The sequence below is a fragment of the Gadus macrocephalus genome, chromosome 14 (assembly GCF_031168955.1).
Source record: "Gadus macrocephalus chromosome 14, ASM3116895v1".
In the NCBI taxonomy this organism is placed as follows: domain Eukaryota; kingdom Metazoa; phylum Chordata; class Actinopteri; order Gadiformes; family Gadidae; genus Gadus; species Gadus macrocephalus.
The window spans coordinates 20,078,854-20,106,047 of record NC_082395.1 but is presented as its reverse complement, the minus strand read 5'-3'; the positions used below and the strand labels follow the sequence as shown (position 1 = coordinate 20,106,047).

The 27,194-nt window shown below is 46.8% G+C and overlaps 1 protein-coding gene across 1 annotated transcript in view; it reads right to left on the bottom strand.

Annotated features, from left to right (window-relative positions):
• Positions 1-27,194, bottom strand: part of LOC132472461 (protein unc-13 homolog C-like) — an 87,386-nt gene that overhangs the window by 40,981 nt on the left and 19,211 nt on the right. Inside the window, exons 9-17 of the mRNA XM_060072067.1 lie at positions 23,518-23,737; positions 21,305-21,532; positions 17,037-17,178; positions 14,969-15,138; positions 12,762-12,877; positions 10,764-10,927; positions 7,045-7,201; positions 5,352-5,610; positions 962-1,002 (exon numbers count right to left, since the gene is read on the bottom strand). Coding sequence (XP_059928050.1) covers positions 962-1,002; positions 5,352-5,610; positions 7,045-7,201; positions 10,764-10,927; positions 12,762-12,877; positions 14,969-15,138; positions 17,037-17,178; positions 21,305-21,532; positions 23,518-23,737 — 1,497 coding nt within the window. The remainder of the gene's footprint in view (positions 1-961; positions 1,003-5,351; positions 5,611-7,044; positions 7,202-10,763; positions 10,928-12,761; positions 12,878-14,968; positions 15,139-17,036; positions 17,179-21,304; positions 21,533-23,517; positions 23,738-27,194) is intronic.

Sequence of the window (27,194 nt, the reverse complement as noted above, 5' to 3'; positions counted from 1 at the left end):
TATGCACACGCACAAACACACAAAGTCATATACGCAGGCGCAAACGCACTGCCACACCGACACCATACGCACACACAAAACACACAGACAGACACACAGAGTAAACCGGTTAATAGGAGACATAGACGTTTGGCCTGATTTATTTTTCAAGGTTTCCATGAAAATGTTACAATAAAATGTGTTCCAACATCTTTCTTCCAAACAGATATACAAATCCCCGTGAATGCATTAATCTGAGTCTGTTGTATACCTTTATGGCTATTGACTGTAATGGTGTATCCTAAGAAGACCTCAGTCCTATACCTGCACTAGGGCTTGTGCTGTTGTTGTTTCCATTATTTCCATTATTTGCAGCCGCTTGAAATGTTGCTGATTCCAAGAGATAAAGAATGGGAGCAAAGCTACGATGAGGCCATAAAAGAAAGAGGAACTATGCTTATTACATTGCCGTTTGGCTTGGTTAGCTTCGCACATAAAGACTTCATGCTCCAATAAGGTCCAATGTGCATTATTGAGGTTGGCCCAGGGACGTACAATAGAGGCTCAGATGATCACCCATGTCCTTTATTGACCTTTATTTCCAGAGGATGACCCTGTATGTACAGTTTATATGAAGCATCTGCAACGTAGACTTTCTTGTCTGGGCAAAAGGTGCACATCAGATGTTATAGTTTAGTCGATTTCCTCGATTTCTTATCTAGGAAATAGATCTATCTCTTAAAAGGCAGACTTGTGGAGGTAGGAAGAAGAAGACCTCCCAGAGGGCAGAGCGATGTCCTGATGATATAAGACTTGTAATCTTAAAGCAGAGAGAAGAGTGTAGAGTGTTGATGTCAACAGATTTGGTATTCTGGTATGTGAAAATGTAGAAATAGTATAATAAGTAATGTGTGACATCTTTTTATCGAGCCGTTTGCATTATCATTGTGTTATTGTTACGTCATGGCATTGATATTCATACCATGCTGTATTCCATCGTCTCCGATAACCCGTGCGATGGTGCTAAATCGGGCGAGACATTGACGGAGAGTTAGAGAGCAGAGTGGACGATGGCCAGGAAGCTCCCCGTCCATTTACACGTCAGCATCAAGTTGGATTTAACTTCAGCCCGCCCTCAAGTCCACAGAGTGGAGCTTACCAAGCATTCCCTCACTTCCCATCAAACTCCAAACCCAGCCAGAACCCAATCCTCGGCCGACACTCCTTCATTACAGGAATAAAAAAACCCCGGCCTCGCTCCTCGGGAGGACCTGAACATCCAAGTCGAGCGAGGGAGGGCTGTCTCGATGTGTCACTGTGGATCCAGTGAGCCGCCAATGATTTTTTTTCCGTGTGAAATAAAATGCCAGCGTGGCAGAATACAGAGTGGCAGGTGATATCCAGTCGGCTCGCGGCCAGTCCAGAGCCCCTGGTTCACAAAAAGCAAACTCAATTTCCCTCAGCCGGCGACTATAGGGAGATCCATATTGGGGGCCACACAGGGGAGGCAGATCTGGATTGGATGTGAATCGTATTACTGTCCACGGCAGTGGAGGAACAAGGGGGAAGAGGAGCTTGTGTGTGTGTGTGTGTGTGTGTGTGTGTGTGTGTGTGTGTGTGTGTGTGTGTGTGTGTGTGTGTGTGTGTGTGTGTGTGTGTGTTGAAGTGTGTGTGTTTGTGTGCATGGATGTGTGTGTAAAACCACTGAACTACGGCAGGCTTGACAAGGGCGCAGCAGAGCAGCGCTAGCAGGTGAAGCTACGTTATATTCTTTGACTGTTTTTCGGGATCGTGTCATTGCACAGACATCCAGGTCATCACAAAATTAAATGCCTGTCCATCTATCTCTCACTCATTTCTCTCTCTCTCTCTCTCTCTCTCTCTCTCTCTCTCTCTCTCTCTCTCTCTCTCTCTCTCTCTCTCTCTCTCTCTCTCTCTCTCTCTCTCTCTCTCTCTCTCTAATCCACTCCATCACGTCACCAACATCCTCAGGCCTCTTTCACCACCCGACTAATGGTTTAAATTTAACTTCCTGCCTCTCTTCCATTTCCGGCTCTCGCCTTTCACTCCTTCTGTCCTCGCTGTTCCCTCTCTGTAGCTTTAGATGCTCCAAGCCCTTCTTAGATTCACTCAAACCCTCCTCTTCTCTCTTGAATGCATTTTCGCTCCCCCATCTATCTATCTCTCTCTCTCTCTCTCTCTCTCTCTCTCTCTCTCTCTCTCTCTCTCTCTCTCTCTCTCTCTCTCTCTCTCTCTCTCTCTCTCTCTCTCTCTCTCTCTCTCTCTCTCTCTCTCTCTCTATAATATACATATTTAGAGATATATTTGACTTCAAGTCAAAAGTGACTTGGTTTCTCTCTATTTGAGTCTTTGTGTGTCTGTATGTGTCCTTGCATGTGGCAGTGCGTCTGTTTGTCTCCGTGTCTCCTTGTTTCTGTGTATCTTTCTTTGGTTGAGGTCTGTGTGTGTTTCTGTGTGTGTTTGTGTGTCTCTGTCTTTGGCTGTGCGTCTGTTTTCTTTCTGTGTCTCTTTGCTTCTGATGTGTGTGTGTTTGTGTGTCAGTTCTCTATTTGTCCGTCTCCGTGTCTCTTTGTTTCTGTGTCTCTTTCTTTGGCTCAGGTGTGAGTGTTTGTGTGTGTGTTTGTGTGTCTGTCTTTGACTGTGCGTCTTTCTTTCTGTGTCTCTTTGCTTCTGGTGTGTGTGTCAGTTCTCTATTTGTTTGTCTCTGTGTCTCTTTGTTTCTGTGTCTCTTTCTTTGGCTCACCTGTGTGTGTTTTTGTGTGTTTGTGTGTGTGTGTGTGTGTGTGTGTGTGTGTGTGTGTGTGTGTGTGTGTATGTGTTTGTATGTGTATTTGGGTGTCTGTTTGTGACTGTGCGGCTTTCCTTCTGTGTCGCTTTGCTTCTGGTATGTGTGTGTCAGTTTTTTTTTCTCTGTTTCTCTTTGTTTCTGTATCTCTTCCCTTAGCTCAGGTGTGTGTGTGTGTGTGTGTGTGTGTGTGTGTGTGTGTGTGTGTGTGTGTGTGTGTGTGTGTGTGTGTGTGTGTGTGTGTGTGTGTGTGTGTGTGTTTATCAGGGTATCCGTAACAGGATTAGTCCTTGTGGGTTTGTTGTGAAAGATTATGAATGTAATGATTTCAATCTCCCTGAGTAGAGCGCACTGCACCTTCAGTGTGCTGAGAGACAGATGGCAATCAGAGATGATCTTCTGGAAAGGGCTCCAGAGAGACCGCCGCTGATTCACTTAGGCCACACACTCTCACTCAGTCTCATCGTCACATAGTCTCAGACACACACACACACATACACACCTGCACACCTGCACACAAACACACGCACACAAACGACTTCTTGCACAAGTTCATGCACATGATCACACAGACACTTGCACACATGCACCTGCACACACACTAGTGCGCCTACTTACACACTTTAATGCCCACTTGCACATGCACACACACAAACACACGCACACACATACGCCTTCCTGTACAAGTACATGCACACATGCACACCCGCACACACACACAGCTGCATATATCTTTACACAAACACACACACACACACACACACACACACACCACGTCCTGCACACACAGGCATACACACACACACACACACACACACACACACACAAACTCCCCTATCACGAAAAAATAAGCCAACGTTCCTCTTAGCGTGCCAACATGTTTCCAGGTTCTCCAGAGGCCGCACTCACTCAAATATGAAAGACAAAGATCTGGGGAGCAATCCCGTCGCTCCCCGTCTCCAAACTGTGTCAACAGAATGAAAACTAAACAGTAGGCTTTGTGAGAAAATTAAGAGAAAGATATAGCAGGCAATCATGAACCACATGAGCCACATGCCCCAACATATCTACAGGAGCCGCTGCCTTTAAGAAAAGTTGTACCAGTAACCAGAGGGTGGCCGGTTTGAATCCCAACCGCTACACAAAAAAATGTAGACGGGGCGAGTAGTAGTGCAGCACCTTCCTACGTCCTCATCCACGGATGCGTTGCCCTCGAGCAAGGCACCTGAAACCCCCACCTGCTGCCCACTGCTCCGGGTATGCCGGTGTGCCCCCATGTGTTCACTGGTTCCCCGATGGGTCAAAAGCAGAGAAAGGATTTCCCCCAAAAAGGGACAATAAAGGATGAAGGATAACTTCACATAAAAGGAGCAGAGATCCTGGTCTACCACAGACCAATTTCCTTTCTCTCACTTCCTGTGAGCTGGTGCACCAGTTAACCGTCCCAGAGTGACAAGATCGGCTACCAAGACAGGGAGAATAGAGATTGATTTTCTTGATGAAAGTTTGGACAAAGCAATATCCAAAACATGTAAGAGACACACATGCCCCTCTATCAGAAGCTTCTCTTTCGCTTCTCGCCTCTGAACCAATGTGACTGATAGTCCCGCCCTCTCTCATCTAAGTCCCACCCTCTTTCTCTCCTCTAAACCCATGCGACGTAAAGTCCCGCCCTCCCTCCACTAAGTCCCGCCCTCTCTCCACTAAGTCCCGCCCTCGCTCATCTAAGTCCCACCCTCTTACACACCTCTAAACCCGTGTAATTTAAAGTCCCGCCCTCTCTCAACAACGTCCCACCCGCTCCCCTTACCCTAAACCCATGTGACTGAAAGTCCCGACCTCTCTCTCTCCATCTAAACTCCAGCCCACTCTTTCTCCAATATCGCTCATTTGGAGCAACCGCTTCCCAGGCCTTCCACCGGGAGATGAGAAAACCCGAGAATAGCTAGGTAAGAAGACGTTTTTAATCATTTAAAGAACTTCCCCTGGATCAATAAAGTCCTCGGAGTCCGCAACACATTGGTTAGCCTGTTGCTAAGCATGGCTGCTTAGCAACACTGTACCAATGCATAACCTCACAGAAAAACAAAGCAATATCAAACTGTACTATATTTCCCTGGGAAACAATGGACCGTACTGTTCCTGAGCTTGACTCCGTGTGGCTCCGCTCTGAGTGGCACGCTGATGAGGATAAATGAGCAGCAGAACAAGAGGCCAAGATGGCCGCTATTAGTGACCAAAGCCGGTATCGCCGGCTCCAAACTGAGAAACAACCGCACAGTTTGGAGTGCTTTCTACGTGGGCACAAGCTGTGTAGCCAGCAAAGGTTGTCAAAGATTTAGTCATACGCATCGCAGGGATAATTCTAATAATGTAGAAAGTGTGCCAGACTTTTCTTGACATTTACAGTGGGATTTTTTGTTATTTTTCTTTCAAAACTTTGCATGGTTATTGGATTGTGAGACTGAATTTACAGTGATATTTCTCAATATGAAGATTATTAGGGATTCATAAAAAATCGCTCAATAATCGTATTCAGAAAACAGATTTGACAATTATTGTGAGCAATTATGTGTCGGTGCCACTATGCAATATTTTTCTCGCGTCACTCCGTGATATGTCCCTATGGAATAAGTACAGGGCTTGCCTTGGGATGACATATCCATATTATGACAAACGGCATCCTGGTACACATATTTTACAAACAGTCTTTGAAAAACAATGTACCATCCCAAACATATATATAATGTACATACCCGGTACTTGGACAGGTCGATCCTCAGTGAGTTGTGCAGCTGGTCCAGAAGTTTTACAAACTTTTCCCTCTGTGAGAAAGGAAATTAAATTCATTAGTCCAATCTACCGCTTCTAATTGACATTAGCTTCAGCTGCATGGATTGTATCGGGTTACAAAGCTTTGTCGGCGATTGCTAGATGTCGTCTGTTTATGTCTGTATCACATCCTGGGATATCTTTCTGTTATGTAGTTTTCTTTATAGCGTCTTCTAAGAAACATAATTCATCATTTTGCGTTTGAAGAAGGATTTAGTGTTGTGGGTTTTATCAGGAGCCAGTACAAAATGATGAAATAGGTTCCATCTAACAGTAACTACAGACACTATCTGTAACAAAATACGTTCTCTGAAGGAGAAAGACAACTGAATTCTTACATGTAAAGTAAACAAGTAAACACTGCGTATTCAACGTTTAAGTATCTGGGAGCTGTTTGTTGATACATTTTTGTCCTTCAGAATGTAGATGAGCACTAAAAGCTCCATAAGTGTTGTCGTTTAACATTGTTAATGCTAGACTGTTTGGGAACAGTACGATTTTTAGATAAGAAATGCAGAGCAGCGCGGCGAGAAATTTCTGAAGAATATATCTCATGCCTGCTAATACTACCTTCATCAAATATTTAGTCAGCGAGCCATTCAACGGCGCACCTTTGTTCGAATAGCATTATTGATTTAGACAAATTTCTCTGGAACTCAGTTGAAGTGTAAAGGTCCTAATTATATTTTATTACTTATCTATATTCACTCATCTATTATTTCTCATGAATGTTTTTTTTTTTTCTTCGATCGCTAAACTAGCAGGCGTAAAACAAAATTACTCCGGCGATAGGAAAAGGAGCAATTTCAGAATTACTGACGTCAGACGATTATGCCCCAACTAATATTTTCTGTATGTACCCATATGTGCAGATTGGGTGTTATTGATGTTATTTATGAGCAGAATACATTATTCTCCATTGCTTTCCCATGTCCTGGATATAACAGACCCTGTAGCTCTGAGTCAGAAACTAGCTCAACAGAGCCTTTCCCAGAGGTGTGTTTTCCTGCCATGACACTTCTGAGAAAGGTCTAGTGTTGTCCTTCACACTGCCAGGGGCCAGGTGTTAGATCCCTGCTGGGACTTCCAATGTTTAGAATGTATGTCCTCACACCTTCTGATATTGTAAGAGAAGGCATCCAAGGAATGGCATATATATATACTCACACTTCGGAAAAAGCATCCATCTATATTTACACATACACTGTATGTATGTGTAAATATATTTGTATTTTATATATTTATATATAGGAATATTATATCGATATATATATGTTATATATTTATATTTATTCTTTATATTTAAAATATATTTTTACTGGTAAATATATATATATATATATACATATATATATATATATATATACATGCATACATATATCTATATTGCTATTATATATTCACCAGGTGTAGGGTGGAGGTCTTACCCCAAAGTTGGAGGCGGCGAAGCGGTCGGAGGCGGAGGCGGTGGTGGTGGTGGTGGTGGTGGTGTGGGCGAAGTAAGCGTTGATGTTGGCCAGCAGGTTGCTCATCACCGCCGGGACGCCGGGGCACATGTACTTGGAGGACAGGCAGGAGAAATGCCTGCGAGGAGCAGAGGGTGAGAGATGCATCACGCCACCGTGGTGCCGGAAGAGCCGGCCACAATAAAGGCTTCGGCAGCCAGGGGGTTGAAGGGACGCGATTGAGCCCTGGATGCATGCCTGCGCCCCCATGGAGGACAACGCTCCCTATGTCTCTAAATACTCTGAGCCCACACAGCGCACCGCAACAGAGGTGGTATCATCGTTGCTCCGGTAGCAACCGGCTTGGACTGGTGGGTACACTGGGGTTTCTGCATTCATCATCCGCAACAAAACAAACCTTCATGAAACTTAACTTATCGAATTAAGCAACTCATAAATGTGCTAACAAGGGCGGCTCAATGTGTCATGTTGTTGTCGAAGACATGTCATGTTATTTTTAAGACACTCGAGATTATGGAAAGACAGTATTTTCTGTGTAATGAGCTTGGGTCTAGTCATGCATGTAATCACAACCGCCTGCTGTCTCACGGTTTCCCCTGGCAACCACTCAGAAGGTCATTACAGTAACACGTGAAAGCTATGAATAACGCAGTCGGTACGGCTCCGATAGGACACAATGAGGATGCAGTTCAATACAGTCTGTCTGTGAACATATAGGGTCTTAAGTGTTCAGTGACCTCATTTTATATTCCACTGGGTCGAATATGTCAATCACTGAATTTATATAAAAAATTTACAGAAGAAAATATTGCCTACAAAATAATTCAAAAGGCTAAAGGCAATCAGTGGATGGATTGTAATTCCAACATAAATCTTCAATATGTCCCGATTTAGGTCGACTGGAAATAAACAATTGAAAACTAAATACAAAGAAAAGTTCTTGTGAGTATTTAAAGGATTTTGCCTGTTTCTTAAGACCACAGGTTATGTCCAGATGTAAATCAGCCACGATTTATATTCAAGTCACCCCCTTCTTGTGCTAATTGTTTTCAGAACCGGGCAGTTAGTGAGCCATTGACGTCCATTCTTTCCAAACAAGAGTCTAGCAGCTCCCATTGCTGTATTTTGGTTTTGTTTAACACAAGTTAATGCATGCAGACTGCCCTGGTTTGGTAGTTTGCTCCAATAGAGCCATCAAACAAACGGGTCCACAAGTTACGTTTTTGTGTTTACACGCAGTTAAACTTCTGGGGTGCCCCATAAAAACTCTTCAACATTAATTGATAAGCATGGTGGGGAATTGTGGATAGAAGTGTGGATTTTTGATTGGTTCGACTGACGGGTTGCAATGGATTGTCTCAGTGAAGCGAAAAATGGAATTGTTTATTTTTGGGCACTGTTAGGAGGAAAATAGCTAGCTATGAGAGTTTGTATGTGCTTTCTTTGTTGGAAAAAACAAACAAATATACAGCTATGGGACTTGTCGGGAATATAATGGACGCCAATGGCTCACCAACTGGCCAACTGAACGCACGTCCACTCCAAGCGGGGGCGAGCTAAACATAAATTATACAGACTTAGAAAATGTAAACAATTACCCTTGGGTCTTAGCAAAAACTCTTATCTTATATATATTATTCATACCAAAACAAAATACAAATTGAAGATGATCATATGCTTTATAAAGATTCTAAAAGTAAATAAATAAATAATTAGGGATAACATATCGAACACAATGTTTGAGTACTAAACCAAACTAAGCTAACTAAGCTAACTAGCATCCGGGGAGATAGCAATGAGAAAAGACCAATCATAGTTAGTCCCCACGCACACACCAATAGAAACCAAGCGACACACTCTCATTGGGAGACCTAATTAATTACTCTGCTTTCAGCCTCCAAATTACCCAGAAGCACTTTAGGGAGAAAAACAGGGGCACATGATGGCATCCTCTGAAATCCTGTGGTGCTTAGAGACGAAGCTCTTCTGTTATGTTCCAAGTTAAGTTTGCTAATGCATACAGGCATCCATACTTATGTGCGTGTGTGTCCGTCTGTCTGTCTGTCTGTCTGTCTGTCTGTCTGTCTGTCTGTCTGTCTGTCTGTCTGTCTGTCTGTCTGTCTGTCTGTCTGTCTGTCTGTATGTGTGAGTGCATTCTTGCATGGGTGCGCACGCGTGTGTATGTGTGTACACAGACAAATCATCTCCTCTCAGCAGGAATCCTCCCTAGCATGAGATGTATTCTGTCACCCATAGGAAGGTACAGTCCCAGGATCCCTGTGACACAGATCAGCCAAATCCTTTCATAAATCCCCAGCGATGACCGGCGAGAGTGTGTATGAGGGCGAGAGTGTGTGTGAGACGTTGGAACGAGGTGCGAGCCCAAAGCATTAACCGCGCCCACGCCCGACTCACCATGATACCCATGTCACTGCTAACCCCCCCCCCACACCCACCCTCAGTAGCACCTACCCATAGCTGTGACCGTCCCTCTCATGCTGCAACACCCCGGCAGCCCCTTAGCAACCAGCCGGGCTGTCCCGTCCCGTAGCAACCAGCCGGCTGTCACATCGTAACACAAACCACAGTCGGTGTTTTTCATCAGCAGCATCCAACAACTGTGTGTTTAAAGAGCAGGCTCTTCAATGTACACAGCGTTCTCCAATTCTCTCACTAAGCTGCCGCTGTGGGGTGAGGTATTATATGTTTTTCTGCGCTGAAATCGTAGCTCCATCATTTTTGGGGTTAAGGGAAGATTTTTTTGATACAGCATTAATAGTAGATCAAGTAAATCAAGGGGCTCTAGCGGCAGGTTGCCCATCGAACTGCATTTTCCGGCCACTTTAAGGACTATGAAAGGTGTATTACCGCGTGTGTGAGGGTGTGTGTGTGTACGTGCCTTGATGTCTGTATTCTGAACCACAATGCACACTTAATACTCCGCTCTAGGGAGAGTTTTCAACCACTTATCCTGAGCACCAAATACTTATATTCAAAACACAAGAGAGAGACCGGCCTCGTAAAGGGAGGCTCCGAGCGAGGATATTCTATCACGGATCAATCTTAGGATATGGCTTATAGAATGGGCTCCACAAGGTTCTAATCTGAGCAGAGTGAGACCTCAACTACTAAGCTGCCCATAGGAGTGGGTTAGCCTGGCCTGGCAATGGCAGCACAAGGCAGTGATCGTCAAATCCACGCTGTCACGTCTAAGTCTGCTTTAAATAGACGGAAAAGTAGAAAGTGAAAGACAAAGGGGTCAGCAAGTGAGGAGGCAGGGAGGATACTGGGAGTGTGTGTGTGTGTGTGTGTGTGTGTGTGTGTGTGTGTGTGTGTGTGTGTGTGTGTGTGTGTGTGTGTGTGTGTGTGTGTGTGTGTTCACGATCAATGCTGCCAAAGACATCTTTAAGAGTTTTTCAGACGCCCCCGGCGATCAATCAATCAATCGATCGGGTTTTAGAACCGGGGCCAGAGTCTGAACCAGGCTCTGATTGTGCTGAGGAGACATCTTTACTCCTCCTCCTCCTCCTCCTCCTCCTCCTCCTCCTCCTCCTACCTCTCTGGCCAGGAGGAGCGCTCCCTGGCTGTCCTGCAGCCCTCCACCCCGCAGAAGGAGTCAGTGACGGATGGAGCGAGGCACGGGGGGGGGGGGAGAGCCATGGAAACCGAACGGTACTCACGTCATGGCCTGATAGATGGACTCCACTCCATATCTGATGGCAAACTCGTCCACGATCTCCTGAGACACGTCGTCAAAGTAGACCTTCCACGCCTCCTCCCCCTTCACCGCCGGGATCTTCACCGCCCCGCTGTTGCGCACCTCCGTCAGGCAGTGGAACAGGTTCTGGGGAGCGGAGGGCGGAGGAGATACAACAGGAGGAGACCAAAGAGGGAGAGGATGAGCCGAGAAAAACAAGAGCGCCACCGCCTCGGACGGCCTTGCTGTTGTTGATGTTGTGCCGGTCATGTTTGGATGAATAAAGGTTTGCTTGATAAAGTGAAGCATTCCCCGCGATAATGGCCTTACCCTGGTGGAACTTCCTCCCATGAATAGAGAGAGTGAAGAGTCATACTTGTAGGAGTTGTACTTAAAAGTTGCACGTAGGAGTTTATTCATAAGCAAGGTTAACGGTCACTGTTTCTCTAAACTCTGAACTGAAGTCTATCCATGTTGGTCTGTCTGATAGAGGACAGAGCAGGAACATTGGGTTGTGCTTGTTTGTCAAGTCATCCAGAGGGGGCAGAAGGCCATGGTCTAAATACTGTTTCTTAAAAGGTAAAGTTCTCAGTCAGAAGTAAGGTTCAGGTGAACAAAAACTAAAACTACTAACTAAAATAAATGGCTTCCAGTAAAACTTTTAAATATCTCTATGTTCTTATTTGAAGCTTCATAACTAAACCAACTTATTGCAATGTTTGGCAGTTCGAGAGAACAGCGAAACAAGGGACAGAGCGTCCTCACTGAGAAGCGTCCTCACACGAAGACCTGAAGTCTCCGCCGACTTGGGAAGAAATGCCTTTAGTTTAGGGGGCCTTCAGTTGTGGAACCATTGACATTTGGGTATATATGTTTGGGTATTTAGATATTACATTGCATGGGTATGTGTGTGGGCATGTGTAAAAGCAAACATTTTTAAAGTTTGCTTTTGTTTATTTTTATGTTTTATGTTTAGGCATTTAATATATCTAGGTTGTTTGTGTTTATCCTGTAATTTTCAGCTTCTCTGTAAATGTATGCTAATCTCAAAGGGGCTTCCGGTTGAAATAAGTTTAACATGCTGTATATATATTAAATGAACAGATACACATCCTTTGTATCCAACATGTACGGATTGTAGATTAAACCCAACCTAATCACATTTTGCACGGACTAAAGCTGTGAACACTTTTGCGTAACATTAATCCTTAAGCCTTAACCCACACTTATCCACACTAAGACAAATGAGGAAAACAGCCTACACCTCAAACAGAAAAAAAATGCATACGACAAACTATGATGCCCCAAAAAAATAAAAAAGGAAGAAGCACTGAAAACGTAATGTCTCCTTCATCCCCTGGAGTTTGGTTTCTCAATAATATACTGATCTGATCCCCCCCATCAATAACAAATCGTTCCTCCCTACTTCCTCCCGGAGCATTAAGCTTAATTAGCGAGAGGACTGGGCTTGGGCGAGACAGTCGCCTGCCAAACGGATGCCTGCATCGAGCACTGAAGTACTGTCATTCGTTACGGGGCTCCACGTTTCAAAGCTGGCCGTTGATGGAAGTATAGCTTCTGTTTAAATACAAACATTTCTCCCCCCTCGGAAAATGCAGAAATGTGACATTGAGAAAAGAACGTGGTGTGTGGATTAATATACTAATATACTGGAAAATATTCATGCCTCACAACAAAAGTGTTACAATTGAAGTGCCACGCTCTGAAGTGCCGACCATTATTTAAAGAATATTTCGATCGCTCCAAAAAGTGTCTACGCTGAAACCTAAACAATTAAAGCTAATTAGAAAGTGCTGGCATTTGGCGATGTTTCATGCCATTGTTCTGAGTCCCTGTGGTTTCCCCCCCCTGTGAACCTTGCGAGCCAGCGAAGCCAGCCTAATGCGGGCCCAAAAGATTTGGGTCGCACTTCAGTGGTCTGTAATGTAACCTCAGCTGTGAGGCTGATGGAGGGACAGACCTCATGCAGACAGGTGTACTGGCCGTGGGGGGGGGCCACCTTCTCCTCCCCCTTCATCTCCACGCTGATCTTCAGCCTGATGGCACCAGACACCGCAGACTTGTCCGTTCTTTTATCTGGACGATAAGAGAGAGAGAGGGAGAGAGAGAGAGAGAGAGAGAGAGAGAGAGAGAGAGAGAGAGAGCCGTGAGCTGAAGGTTCGTGGTCATGAAAGCAAATGGAGCCACAGAATTAGCACCGGGGACGAATCTTGGTGTAGAGGAACCTGTTATAATAAATCAAATCAAGTGAAAGCCCAAAAGTGTACGTTCGTGGACCAAATACCACTGAAGAATGAACTGGAATTGATGTACCAGTTAAAGGGATATTGAATAGCCAGACAAATACAAGTTTCCTCCTAATTTAGTATCTGGGTAATATATCATATTAATTTAGATAGTAAGCCATAATGTTCCTGGTATATGAATGCAATGAAATGTAATTACAATAAGGAACAGTCTGTTCAGCGTAACATGAGGAGGTTAGAGTCATCATCATGTGTCGTGGAAGCTCTTTGACGGCCCTGTCGAACACATTGACACGCGCTACAACGTGAAGAATAGCTCATCGCCCTTCTGATGAGCACACCCACATGAGGACATGCACACACACAAACACACATACACAGAGAAAGACCCCCCAACACACACACACACACACACACACACACACACACGCACAAGCAAACACACAGACATTGACACACACACATGCACACACACACACATACACAAAAGTTCATGTCTGACAGCTTCTGACCCCTTCTGAAGTACAGCTGCTTCCCTCTGTCGCAGACTCAAGCACTCTGGTTCAACATGAGTGCTGTCATCTGAAAACCATCTCTCACATGACCTCACCCAGCACACTGATTCACACAAAAAACATGCTTGCACAGTGCACACACACAGACCAACAAGCTCCAGCGCAAGCACACACACACACACACACACCCATACCCGGTACACTCATGCTCTCACTTAGCCTCAATCATACTCAAACAAACACAAACAAACACTCACACTCTCTATCACACAAATACACAAACACTCTCTCACACACACACACGTACACACACACACACACACACACACACACATACAAACACACACATATGCACAATCTTGCCCTCTCCTACACTCTCTCTCTCTCCAAAACACACACACACACACACGCTCACACACACACACACACACACACACACACACACACACACACACTCACAGACAGAGACACATACACAGACAGTCTCTCGATACATTCGCCAACCATGGAAATGTGTGAGTGCAGTCGCGTCGATCGAGGGCTGTGCGGGTAAACGAGGTGACCAGGGCGTGCCACAGCGATGAGCTGTCGTTAAGCACAATGGTGCACAAGCCTGGGCTGAGTGGAGCTGAAGAGGCTTATAGATGAGAGCAGCTGGGGGAGGAAGGGAGAGGGGGAGGGAGGGATGGATGGAGGGAGGGAATGAGAGAGGGAGGGAGGGAGGGAGGGAGGGAGGGAGGGAGGGAGGGAGGGAGGGAGGAATGAAGGGATAGAGTGAGGGACGGAGTGATGGAGGGAGGGAGGGAGCGAAGGAGGAAGGGAGGACATGTGCAGACACCAGCACAATCCTCTGATCAAACATTCATCGGGAACATTTAACAGGGGTTGAAGAGGAGCAGAGAGCAAGAAGTCACTAGGACTGCAGATTGCTTCCGTTTAGCCCCTGAGGAAAACAAACGGTGACAGAGTGTGGTGCAGCCGTATTACTCAGCAAGGCAGTGGGATCTTCCATTGGGCTCTGCTGCAGCCCTGGCCCACTGTACGCTGCGGCGTAGGGGCCAGACAGAGAAGACAGCAGGCCGCTGTGTTGCTCAACATCCGGTAGCTTTAAGCAAACACTGATCCCATTAGCTTTGATCGTGGTCATCACCGTGTCCCTGTCTAACGATGACATCGTGATGACCGTAGCAGCGGCTGTAACTGCATTAGGTTAAGTCCTTTGGGAAATGTAGAGACGAACCAAATCTAATCAAAGAATATTCCATTCAATCTTAAATCGTACATCTGCTTTGCTTGGCATTAAGGTTTGCTAACAACATACGATGCCGATTTAATTGAATAAAGGTTTGATTCAATGAACTCAAACCGTTCCCCCGCAGACTGTGTCCCGGGGCAGCGGGACGTACCCAGGTTGTACCACACGTCCATCTCCCCGCTGAGCGTGCGGACCTCGATGATGGTCTGGCCCAGGAAGTCGTCCGACTCCCTCTTGAAGTGCTGCTTGACGCGGGACTTGATGTCGTCGTCCTCGTCCCACACTCGCACCTTGATGCGGTCGGTGGCGTTGTGGCACTCGCTGAGAGAGGAGACAGGAGACGTTAGCGCACGGGGGGGGGGGGGGGGGGGGGGGGGGGGGGGGTGAAGGGAGCAAGCGCCGGCACCTTGTTAGGTTCAGCGGAGCGGAACAGCACCAGAAGTCACCTCGCTTGGATATAACTAGAGAACCGCTGTGTGTGTGCGCGTGTGTGTGTCCGTTTTTGCGACTATGTGTGTGTGTGTGTGTGTGTGTGTGTGTGTGTGTGTGTGTGTGTGTGTTGGTGTGTCAGTATCCGTGAGTATATGTGTGTCTGTGAATATATATGTGTGTGTGTGTGTCTGTGTGTATCAGTATCTGTTAGTGTGTGTGTGTGTGTGTGTGTGTGTGTGTGTGTGTGTGTGTGTGTGTGTGTGTGTGTGTGTGTGTGTGTGTGTGTGTGTGTGTGTGTGTGTGTGTGTGTGTGTGTGTGTGTGCGTGCATGCGTGCGTGTGTGCGTGCGTATGTGTCTATTAGTGCGTGCACGTGTGGTCGCGTAGCACTTGTTGTTACACAATCTCTCACTGTCTATCTCACACTCTTTTTCCCTGCGGGCAAATTACACCAACCATAATGTGCAAACAGCTCGGGGGCCACTGCAATAGAAAGGCCATTTTGTCCATCCATCAGCCCACTGTTACCTATAGAGTATCTTAAAGACCAGATGCCTCCACTACAAATCTTTTTCCCAGCATGCAGCTCTGTCGCCCTTCCATCACTGGCTGCCTCAGTGTTCCCAGCCCCGGCAGAGGGATGGTAACGACATGACCAGATACGACCGATCTCTCGATGGGGTCAGGGAGTCAACTCCACATTTATAACCAGCAGATTACGTTCCAGTCTCATAACCTCCAGGCAAACAGCGTCCTGGCTATTATTTAAAATAATCCTTTCTTTAAGTACCGCCCGCTTCGGCACAGAGCTGGAATGTGCTCGCTGTAATGTATCGCTCTATTAATCTAAAGCCCCCCCCCCCCCCCCCCTCAGTGAGGGAACACAGTTTAATGTCGGCATCACTGGGATAGGCGTACAGGTGGGTGCCTAGCTGGAGACAGGAGAGCACACACTCACATGAAACAACACACCGCACGCACGCACGCAGGCACAAACAAGAAAAACTCTCTTAAGCAAATACATGGCTTACCAGTAATGTTTATTTTTCCATAAACAATATTCACACACTGAATAATTCAGCCTTGTTTGTTTTGAAACACACATGCATTAAATAATGCATAGAAAAACACACTTACGCACGCACGCGCAAACGCACACACACACACAAACACAATCAGATAAGCTTTTAAAGCTGCCAGCCAGGCGTCTGTTCCTCCATAAATTGACAAGCTAATACAGGGAATTAGCAGTAGGGACCAAATTATCTGCCGTAACTCCAACACCGGCCACTCTCGCCTCCCTCTGCTGTTTAAGCTCACACGGAAAAACTCTCTATCCGAGTCATATCACGCCTGGGGCCAGACCCCAGCCGCAGATAAAAAAACAAAGATTAAAATGACAAAAGAAAATACTCCCAGCCTATAATTATAGAAATGACTTCACTTATGCCCGTCGGAAATGGAAAATAACTAATAATAATATCTAAAATGAAGGGTTGAATTAGTGTGCTTTTTTTATTGGGGGGAGCAGAAACTGCTGAGGAAAGCGTGTGTGTGTGCTACGGTGAGAGGCTGCCATAGATACCCTGACTGTGTGCGTGCAGCGTCCTTCACTCCTCCAGAGCTCCACCGAGGGAGAACCTTCAGGCTTACGGTGAGCGGCGGCTAAACTCAAACTACCAAAGCCCTAAGACCCAATCAGGGCCCCTGGGTGGGATGAGAGGCCTGTCGGCGGGGTTGCCATGGTGACGGCGAAAGGAACAGAGTGCGACGGAGATTGAGACTCACAAGAAGAAGTTTTCATCCCAGACGGGATTTAGGTTCCCGAAGATGGTGCGGGTCCTTCTCTTGGTCTTGCCAACCTGGACGGTGACGTAGGGGTCGCTGGAGCCGGTCTTGTCCTTGGCTTGGAGACCCTGAGCACACATGACTGGAGAAGAACAGGAGAGGAAGCTGAGTCACATGACTGGAGAAGAACAGGAGAGGAAGCTGAGTCACATGACTGGAGAAGAACAGGAGAGGAAGCTGAGTCACATGACTGGAGAAGAACAGGAGAGGAAGCTGAGTCACATGACTGGAGAAGAACAGGAGAGGAAGCTGAGTCACATGACTGGAGAAGAACAGGAGAGGAAGCTGAGTCACATGACGACAATATATACAGTGAGGCTGGGAAACATCAAAGCCTTCCAAACATTGTTTTCTTATAGAGTAGCTACATGAATTCCCATTGCACACAGAAACAAACGCACAGACACACACGCAAAGACACACACATACAAACACACACACACACACACACCTACATATGCAAACACATTAAAAAAACACACACACACACACACACACACATACCAGTACCAGTAGCACCACCAATTAGAGGCATGCATTGCCTCTAATTGCTGGAGCCTGTAAGAAGTTGAATGTGGCTCAGCGCATTGAAGTGGTTTCCCATAATAATTTTGTGAATTGATCAATGTGATCCAACTGTGAGCCAATAAAACAATAATTAGTATGCCCTGTCCAAAACAATCTCTGCTGGGAAGTTAGGGTCACGGCGTGTCAGACAACACAGAGCTTAAAAATAAACCATTACGTAACAACAGCTTTTATGGGAACCACGGAGCACCCTGATTGGCTGGCTCTGTTGTATTAAATGTAATCCTGTTTATGTGTAGCTGTCTAGTCAGAATTTGCGAGGTCGAGATGTCAGGATAAATCAGTGGTTTGCCTCTTTGGTGCATCTAGTTATGAAAGGAGGAATCAAATAACAAGCATGCACGCACGCACAGGCACGTACGCACGCAAACACACACACGCACACACAGACACAGACACAGACACAGACACACACACACACACACACACACACACACACACACACACACACACACACACACACACACACACACACACACACACACACACCTAGATCCAGGAGAGAGAGACAGGAGTATTTCACTCGCGCCATAAAATAGGAAAAAGGACACTGGGCCATTAAATATGTATAAGTGACCGTCTAAATAATTCAAGGTACGTATATATCCCCCAGCCCACTCTGACAGGAATCGGTGGGCTGGCTCAGGCTCTGACAAATGAGGAGCAGCGGCCTGCCTTCCCCAGGCGAACCCGAAATCAAAAGGCTTCCGTTCAGGAGAGGGGGAGGAAAACAACACCAGGAGATGCTAGCCCGACCCGGGCGGGTGCAGGAAGGTGCGGTTTATCGGTTTTGTTCGCGCACGTTTCTGCGGGCCCAGTTCACTTTGCTAACTAAATATTTCATTTGGTCGACTATTGCAATCCCCTCCCCCTCCACGATAAATCGCTATCCCCTCCCTCCCCCCCACCTTTTAGCTGGCCCACGTGTTGGTGCAGCCTTATGAAGCTGTGTTGGAGCAGCGAGTACGGCTTTAACCCTTTCATGTTTTTGATGTAGGTCAAGGGATGACCCACCTCGCCTCAGACAGTGCGTGTGTGTCCCCATATATTTTTCTTGCGGGCACCTGTACTCCACTCACACACCGTCATTGCCGTCACTTTCACCTTAACCTTTATCCACACCCGTATCGACTGTTTGGCCTTTGCAGGCAAATCACAACAGAAAATTGCTGAACTATTGACTTTGTAATCTAATATTCCCATGATATTTATAAGAGGGTCGAGGCGAAGCAGATAGAGGTGACAACATTTTTGACACGGCGAAAGAAAGTCGGTGCTGCCTATTTGCTGACGTGTGCTGTTCAAACCCTGTGAACGCATCTCCAGTCGGTGCCGTCCTTGAGCAAGGCACTGGGAGTAGAGAAACACAAGGCATATCCGGGTCGTGATTGGCTGCTGTGAGCGGAGATAAACGACTGAGGGAGAGCGAGTTTGCTAAGCCCGTGTTTTCCCGACAGGCCTCCTTGGACCCCCTCAGTAGTAGGGGGAGGGGAACACGTCCCACATGGGGACGTAATGGAGTACATGATTGGTTGGAGGTTCTCAGAATTAGCTGATTGTGGGGATAGTGGATTTGGGAGAGTGGCTCTCGTGGATCATATGTCGGGGGAATATTTCATGCAAGGTCGTCGCTAATTTCATATTTGCATTCGGCTGACACGCAGCATCGCACGCCAGAGAGATGCAGGATCGAACATATAATAGATAAATACTGGCTCAATGAACACAGCCTTCGACGGGGAGTTCAATACGCTCGGTAAGATGACGCTAACGATCCGTTAGGTTCTTGTTTCGCTCTTCCCCTTATAGTGTTTGATGTTTGTCTCATTCTCTCCTTTCTCTTTTTCTTTCTTCCATCTCTCTAATCACGCTCTTATTGTGAAATATCCGTCCTTCGCTTCCTGACGTCACGTGCTCGGCCCTCCTCCTCCTCCTGCAGCTAAACAGATGTGCAAACCGAGCGATAAACTCTACACAGAGTGTCCCAGGGCTGCGCCTTGTTACCATGGTGATGGATGGGCGCGGGCAGCCAGGGGTTCAGCGGTTTGTGAGCAGGAAGCTGGGTCGGGTTGGGGGGTGCACACGCCGACCGTAAGCAGGAAATACAAGGTTCTTCTGCCCGTTAGGAATATTGGAATATTATTGTAGGATATATTTTACGTGTGCTCAATGTTTATTTTAAGACGTGTTTTTATTTTAAGATGGAGCATGCACTTTTGGGCAATTCTCTCCTTCATTGCTTTTCTATCGTCCTTTTTGGAAGAAATCTGAAAATGGCTAAGTGGTGGTAATTTATGTTTATTTTATGCCTCGCTGGTATCATTTGCTTCATAGTTAGTTTTTTTGCTTCATTAATCTATCACACCCCAAGTCAGTGTCTAGTCAGTGTATCCAATTAGCATCAATGAAGAATCCTACCAAACCGAAAGTGCATACATTCATAGTATGGATGACCGCAAGGGTACAGCTTGTTTAAATATATATATACTGTATATATATATATACAGTATATATATATATATATATATATATATGAATATATACTGTCTATATTATCTGTATGAATTGACGATTTCTTTGATAAACTATTGACTGGAGTACCTAATGTACAAACAGGGACAAAGGCAGCAAGGAACATGAATGACATTCCTTCAATAGTACTGTATGTTGTTTTTTTTAAGAGATAGATTTCTGATTCATAATTAGAGGCACACTTAGTTGCGTGTGAGTGTGTTGGGCAGTGTGGGACAACCAACTCCAGAATCTATTATATCTAATTAAATCTATAGAGATGTTTTATGTTCAGGGCTAAGGGCTAATGATCCAGAGTTCTCTGGGTTAATCAGAAATAAATACTCATTAGCATACCACAGTTGGGCATCTAGGACGAATCCTAGACCCTTGTTGAGTTTAGGAGGGAGTTCAGAGTCAGGGGCTTAGGGGTCAGCCTGGAGGGGTCAAAGGTCACTCGTCACAGGATCAGGGCTGGGTCTCATAGCCCACTAGCTATGTGCTACTTTGCTGGTTTAAAACAGCACAACGGCGCTACCCGATTTGGCAGAAGACTAATGCTTCAATCAGAATCTAATCTAAGTCGAATTAATTTGTGCTTGGAATATTGACTGAATGAGGGTTTAGGAGAAGATCCATATTGATTATGTTTTGGCTGTAACAAGGTGGATCTCTTGTATTCAGGGATAATTTCAGATGTTAAACACTGTTTACATTAGGATGAAACAACGGTGACAACCTTGAACTCAACACGCTGTCCTCTGACACTGTATCCGGCTGATCATTAAGAATCACGGCAGGGTTACTTTAATGTCATTGTGGTTGATGACCTAACGACGGTGCTTATACGACAAATAGGGATTGATGATTCATGTGAAAGAACAGCGACATCAACATTGAAGATGATGTCACTGATGTTGACCCCTGATGGTGTTGGCCCTCTAATGATGGTAACAGTGAAAGCAGGTTCTCCACACATGGACCTCAGGTTGTGATGTCACAGATCGTGACCTGTGCTGGTGAGTATAGTGAAACCAGTTTGATATGAACCCTTTAATGACAGCGATAGTGAAAGCGGGTTCTGGGTCTGGGGTTGGGATGTCACGGACCTGTGATGGTGACCTTGGCGGACCACTTGGAGGTACCCTCCAGCACAGCCAGCTTGGCCGTCTTCAGGTGTGCGCCAAACTCCTCCTTGGGCACCTGGAACATGTCCTGGATGACCTCGAACACCTCGGGGCAGTTCTTCTCCCGCACCTTCATGCGCTCCTTCATCGCCATGATGATGTTCTGCGTCTTGTCTTCGGCGCCGTGCTTGGAGCTCTTCTCCACCGCCCCTTTAACGCACGCACACACACACATAAGCACACGTACACATAACACACACACACATAAACACACACACATAAACAGACACGCACAAATAAACAGACACACACATACATACACATAAACAGATACACACATGCACATATACACATACATAAATACACACACACACACACACACATAAACAGACACACACACATAAACAGACACACAAAAATAAACAGACACACACATACATGCACATAAACAGACACACACACAAACACACAAACAGATGCACACATACGCATATACACACACACACACACCCACAAACACGTAAACAGACAGACACACACAAACACAAACAAATCAAAAGTGAGGGAGATGTTTGAGTCTGCTGCGTAGTATAAAGGTGTTCTATCTCAGCAGCTTTAAGCAGTGAGTGTTCATAGCCCAAATGTATTCACGCTAGCCTTAAAGCTACTCTTTGCTGACAATGATTGAGCGCTGGCTGCTGTATGCACGCCGTAAAATGTGGCGTACGAATACAACAAAGAGGACATGTTTTATAGGCTCCTAAAATAGAGCATATCTCTAGAGATATAATGTGTGGCTGTAATTGTTTGATGGGGGAAGGGAATGTTGAATGGTAATGTGTGTGTGTTTGAATGTATGTTTGCCTATGTGTGTGTGTGTGTGTGTGTGTGTGTGTGTGTGTGTGTGTGTGTGTGTGTGTGTGTGTGTGTGTGTGTGTGTGTGTGTGTGTGTGTGAGTGGAGGTGTGTGTGTTAGAGAGAATGCATGTGCCTATGTATGCCTTCAAGTGTGCGCGTGCCCCGTGCATGGGTGTGGTTGTGTGTGTGAGTTAGGTTTATACTCCTCCGTAAAGTGCTGTACGTAGAGAGAATGCACGTGCCTATGTATGTGTGCGCGTGTGCCCGCGTGTGTGTGTCTGTGTGTGTGTGTGTGTGCATGCCTGCGTGTTTGTGTATTGGTTCTAGGCCTCGTTTCTGCCAGCGGCAAAAGAATAAGAGAAGCCATGTAACGTCTGATTCCTGTTTCCAATCAATTCATCATACCCCATTGAAGATTAAAACAGGGATTCAAAATAAATCACATTCAGAAAACTGCGAACTGCAGAACCGCCCGTGCTACGAGCTAATCCAGTGGCAGAGTGTGTGTGTGAGGCTGTAGGCTCTGCGTGGATCACCGCGGCGCTGTCACATCTGTTGGGCGTAAAAAAACGCGCCGGGGCCAGATTGAGAGGGATGATTTCAGATTGTCACGGGCATCAGTGATTGAACGAGCAGCGTAACGCAGCATATCCCCCCGAGCTGTTAGCTACATGTTACGCAACGCAACGCCCCGGAATGCCGGAACATTCACCACCGTTCACCATAACACGGCTTGTTGAAGTAAAAAAAACACGCTTAACAACGCACGTACGTCACCAAAACAAAGGGTGGACACGGAGCGACCGACATAGATAACAGACGTGGAAGTGGAAAGCGGTATTTCTATCCACACCAGTGTAAAAAAAAATGCAGTGTAAAAAAAAATGACAAAGAGGGTGAGAAGTAGCATCCGCAACACACCTGAATCCGTTTTTCCCATCGCTGTGTTTGTGTAGCCGCGGAAAAAAACAGGGGGGAGCGTCTAAAAACAAACACGTGTGTGGGTGTGGGCGCTCACTTCCTGCCACCCAGTGTTTCTGGATACGAGTGTGGTGCGGTGCGGATGCACATCCCCCTCTCCCCCTCTCCCCCTCTCCCCCCTCCCCCCCCTCCCCCCTCCCTTCCACACTCGTCAATTGGCTGAAACATGAAATATGTTTCTTTTTCCCGAGGCCGTGATATTTTGGCGAGAACATTGACGCGGCCGGGGCGCGACGGTTCACTGAACACGGTCCGACCGGGCTGCAGGCCGGGCGCCGCGTTGTGTTGTGTTGTGTTGAGGCATCGGGGTGGGAGGTGGGAGGGGGGGGGGACGGGGGGCTGTGTCCGGGTCCTTACTTTGCAGGCAGTCTGCATTGAGCAGATCCTGGCACTTGTCGTGGCATTTGACGCCGCACTCGGAGCAGCGCATGCCCTGGCGCGCGATGCCCCACAGCAGGCCCTCGCACTCATGGCAGTAGGTCGGCGCCGTGGCCGTCCACACCTCAAAGTTGTGCGGCGTGGTGGAGGAGATGGGGTAGATCAGGGCCTGCAGGGTCTTCTTGAAGACGTGGAGTTTCTGGACGGGAGAGAGAGAGGGGGAAGGGGGAACAGCTTCAGTCAGATGGAAGATGGTTGAGAGGAAGTTTGTTAAGGTGGATGGGGGGGGGGGTGTGTGAGAATTTTGTGGTGGCTGTCTCGGGAGGTACAGTAAAAGACATTAAAGGTGACATATTATACCACCAGATGTGAGTGTGATTAGCCTTTACAAGCTGTTTTGAAAATCTGTGTCTTCTGACATCACAAGTGGGCGTTTCCACCTAGATGTGTGCCGGATAGATCAGTCTACCAGCCTACCCGGTGGACTGAAGCAAACGTTGCTCATCTATCCAGCACACATCTAGGTGGACACACCCACTTGTGATGTCAGAAGACGCAGATTTCCAAAACGGCTTGTGTGGTAGAAATGAATGATTATATTCTATGGTAAACTATGATTATTATTGGGCCTGTATATCTAATGGTAGAAAACATTTAAAGCGTCTCTGGATTCTGATCCAGGGCTGGTCACGGTGCCTGGGAGTCTGGGGTCAGAGCAGGGTTTGGGGCCCAACCCCCCAGGAGCAGGAAGCTACTGACACAATGCATGCTGACTCCACTTCCGGGGTCCTAGACTATCCCGGCGACCATATGGTTAGAAGAGTTTGCGATTGATTATGGGTGGACACCTAAAACAAGAAACTGCTGAGTACTGTGCTGCTGTGTGTGTGTATAAGAAGAGGCGGGAATCTGTTAATTCGGCAGTGCTTTGCAAACCATTCGGCTGTTGTCGTTGTTGCATTTTTATAACGATAAAGTCTATTGTCAATACTTGCCCCGGACCCCTCGGTTTCTTTTACTCTCTCTTAAATTAGTCTAAGTGTTTTATATCTCGGTTAAAATCTACGATACTTGCAGCTGCTAATCACACTCACACCAGGTTGTATAATATGCCCCCTTTAAGTAACAACGTTATTCAGTTATGATCATACCGTGATGCTTGATAATGCTTTACATACGACTAGTGGGCTATCCCACTACACTATCTGAACACCTGAATGAATTATTATACCATGAATGGAAAGTGTAGACCGAGAAAAGCTTGATCCCCTGAATCTCAAAATGCACTTAAAGTCCATGGTGAACGACAGAAACACAGACGTGCAAACAATGAAAACAATACACAGCGTTGTAAGTTTCTCACAGGGCTTCCAGAGCCGACGACGGGGAGAGAGACTGCTGTACCGGACCCCTGACAGGTCCATAGGAAGAGGCCTGTCGCGGATGCCGCGGAGATAACCTGCTCATCAAAGGCCGGGCCAGCCGTATGAAGGTAAATCTGCTCTACATCACATTAAAGCTCAGATTAACTGCCCCGCTCAGGCCGCTGGCTTTGTTGACCCGCTGAGTGGTTTACTGTCAGACTCCTCTCCCTACCAAATACTCTGGCCTCCAGTAGAGTGCCTTGTCTGGACTGATTGCCTGCTGCGAGTGAAGCCTTTTCAAATTGAATGCTTTACTGCGCAGGCCAGCAGTAACCAATGGTTGATGAGGGAATCAATGGCCACCGAAGGAAAGGAAAAAAGGGGAAGGCTTTGTGGGGAGATATAGGTGAGGAGGAGCGGACGAGACCCCGGAGGACAAAGACAGAGAGGTAGAAAGAAAGAGAGAACTACAGCATATTCCGTGTTTGGTAATGCATAAATTACCTACAGCGCCTCAAGGTATGGAATAAATTATAGAGATGCTCTCTTTCTCTCTCAAGTTCCCAGCTCCTAATTATTCATCAACTTTGTGCAATATCTATTTCATCCCTCAATCCCTAAATAACACAGGGCTCATTTGAAGACACACACACACACACACACACACACACACACACAACACACACACACATGCACCCATCTCAAACACACATGCACACAGCCCACAAACACACACACCCAGACACAAACACAATCACACCAACCTTATCCTCACCTACACACCCCCACGCCACCCCAAACACACACCCCCCACCCAGACACAAACACACACACACACACAGCCTATCCTCACCTACACACCCGTACGCACTCACACCCCCCCCCCCCCCACACACAGGCCCATACACACATTATGAGGACCGATGGCGATCGGGGCACCCTCAGTCTCTAAGGCAATCTAAGAGCAGTAATGGTGTCGGGCCGCGTGGCCCCGGGGCCGTGGGCCCGGGGCCACGCGGCCCGCGACCCCAGAGGACCTTTAATTAAACATTCAGCTAAACCAGGAGAAAATGGGTTTCCCTTTAATCTACCGCCAACGGAAACAGCAGATGTCCCGAAACCTACAGGCTGGCATTGAACGTCCCCTTCTACTGACACATTACTCCAGACGACCTGGAGAAACAATGCTCTCCTGGACAGCAGAGTGCTATAAAATGCAATTAGAAACGTACTTTTGTTCCTGCTTGTCTTCCCGCTCTCCTCTCTTTTTGTAGTTCTTTGATCTGGCTCCCCGACAACAGCAGAAGGTTAATCCTTACCTTCTGTTAATCGATATGCATCTCTAAAGCCAAGTGGGGGGGGGGTTGTTATCCGCTACTGGCTGGGCGAATTACACATGCTGGTACCCCAGCCCAACAACGGGCTGGGGTACCATCTCATCCGAGTGACCGTTTCTTTACCTTTCGGTCATAGAGAGGGGAGGGGCAGGGGGGAGGGGTGGGGGGACTCCGGGAAGAGTGAGCTGTTAGCCTGAAGGTTGACACTTTAAAACACTGCTGCTTAAAAAATACGGGATACTCAAAGTTCACCGAGCGACTCCTGTTGCCCTCGAGCAAGGCACCGCTTCAACCGAGAAAATGTGTCACACTGTGTGTGACACCACACACAACCCGGTTTCTTTCATTCTCCATTTGTTTTCTCTGTATAATGCATCCATTTCTCTATTTCTCTATTTCTCTCTCTCTCTCTCTCTCTCTCTCTCTCTCTCTCTCTCTCTCTCTCTCTCTCTCTCCCCCTCCCCCTCCCTCTCTCTCTCTCTCTCTCTCTCTCCCTCTCTCTCCCCCTCTCTCTCTCTCTCTCTCTCTCTCTCTCTCTCTCTCTCTCTCTCTCTCTCCCCCCCTCTCTCTCTCTCTCTCTCTCTCTCTCTCTCTCTCTCTCTCTCCCCCCTCTCTCTCTCTCTCTCTCTTTCTCTCTCCTTCCGGCACTGCTCAAGCGGTGCGTGTCGCCGGGTGTCACAAGTGATGTCCCTGGGGTGACGCTGTGTGGTTGCCAATGCGACGGGGTGCAGGGATTGACGACACACAGTGGTGCGGCGTTGGCATGACAACCAACACGCGTGCCGCCTCTCTTCCCGCCTCTCTTCCCCCCTCTCGTCTCCTTCTATGAGGGTCCGGAGCCACGGAACCGGGTCGCTGCAATTAGGACTGGCAAGATGTCAACGCAACTCTTGGTTGCATCGGATCTTGAAACTTTTATATCATATCTGATTCATCTACTTTCCATAGGTCTCAT